Below are 1,502 nucleotides of genomic sequence, written 5' to 3' on the forward strand. Positions count from 1 at the left end.
GGGGTCAGTGGAAGGAAACAAGAAATCAATAAATAGAATCAATCCTTGGGAAAGCACACTGCCTGCTCAGACACTTACCTGTTTAATATTGGCTCCTTGCCGGCCAATGATGAGCTTCACAGCCTCCTGGGGAACCCGCATCTCTAATTCAATGTCATCTTCCCCAACAAATGTCAGCCGCTCTTCTGCACAGATCATTGTTCATCAGATCAGACTTAGGTAACACCCAAAGCTATTATAACCACCAGTCCTCCCCAGAATCTGGCTGTCAAAGAGACACTGATCCAAGAGATAAAGTGAGGATCTCAACCATAGTAACAAGGAAAATTGGCATCTGAATGGGAATTAGAAGGTCCCAAAAGATCAGAGATGGGCATTTTCTCTGGGACACTGTTTCAGATGCTAAAATGGGAAAAACAGACTCTGCAATAAAGAGGTGCTGGGGTTTGGGCAAATTACTTCTCCCAAGACATGACTACTGGAGAAGAATGAAGGCCAAAGGTTGCCTGAGGGGTCCATTAGGCTCAGAACTTCTCCTGACTCATATGTACATAAGTCATTTCTCTAGGTCCTATTAGATCCAGCCTTTGAGGTAAGTGCCTTCTACTAACAACTAGAGAAAAGGAATATAGAAAAAAGATGAGTATAGAAATTAAAAAAGAACTCTTTGCTATGTTGATGTTGCTGAAGAAAACACATCAATGGAGTTATGAGTTCATTTCATAGACTGGCTTACTTTGCTATGTAACAACATAGCAAAGACTAGGCCAGGTGTGGTGGCTCACGCCTATAATCTCAGCACTTTGGGAGGCCAAGGCAGGTGGATCACTTGAGGTCAGCCACGCTGGTGGTTCTACTACTGGCTGGCTCTCTACTAAAAATACAAAAATTAGCCAGGAGTGGTGGTGCACACCTGTAATCCTAGCTACTAGGGTGATTGAGGCAGAAGAATTGCTTGAACCCAGGAGGCAGAGCTTGCAGTGAGCCGAGATTGCTCCACTGCACTCCAGGGTGGGCGACAGAGTGAGACTCCCTCTCCAAAAAAAAAAAAAAAGAAGAAGGAGGAGGAGGAAGAAGAAGAAGGAAGAAGAAGAAGAAGGAGGAGGAGGAGGAGGAGGAGGAGGAGAAAGAAGAAGAGGAAGAAAGAAAAAGAAAGAAGAAAGAAGAAGAAGAAGAAAAGGATAATTCAAGCTATAACATGCTGACAATCACCCAGTCAAAAACCCATATTTCAAACTAAGTCATCCTTTCTCTACGGAGAAGTACTCTTCTCCAGAAGGGAAGTCTAAAAAGTTTAGTTAGCTAAAAAGTTCCTCTATTTGTTCTTTTAAAAATATACATAGTGGCTGGGGCATCCCAGCACTCTGGGAGGCCGAAGCAGGTGGATCACCTGAGGTCAGGAGTTCAACATCAGCCTGGCCAACATGATGAAACCTCATCTCTACTAAAAATACCAAAAATTCGCCGGGCATGGTGGTGAGTGCCTGTAATCTCAGCTACTC

The 1,502-nt window shown here is 43.9% G+C and overlaps 1 protein-coding gene across 1 annotated transcript in view; it reads right to left on the reverse strand.

Moving 5' to 3' along the window:
• Positions 1 to 1,502, reverse strand: part of TDRKH (tudor and KH domain containing) — a 26,573-nt gene that overhangs the window by 16,990 nt on the left and 8,081 nt on the right. The window contains exon 3 of the mRNA XM_011937897.1: positions 79 to 185. Coding sequence (XP_011793287.1) covers positions 79 to 185 — 107 coding nt within the window. The remainder of the gene's footprint in view (positions 1 to 78; positions 186 to 1,502) is intronic.

The sequence above is a fragment of the Colobus angolensis genome, unplaced genomic scaffold (assembly GCF_000951035.1).
Source record: "Colobus angolensis palliatus isolate OR3802 unplaced genomic scaffold, Cang.pa_1.0 Scaffold169, whole genome shotgun sequence".
Taxonomy (NCBI): Eukaryota; Metazoa; Chordata; class Mammalia; order Primates; family Cercopithecidae; genus Colobus; species Colobus angolensis.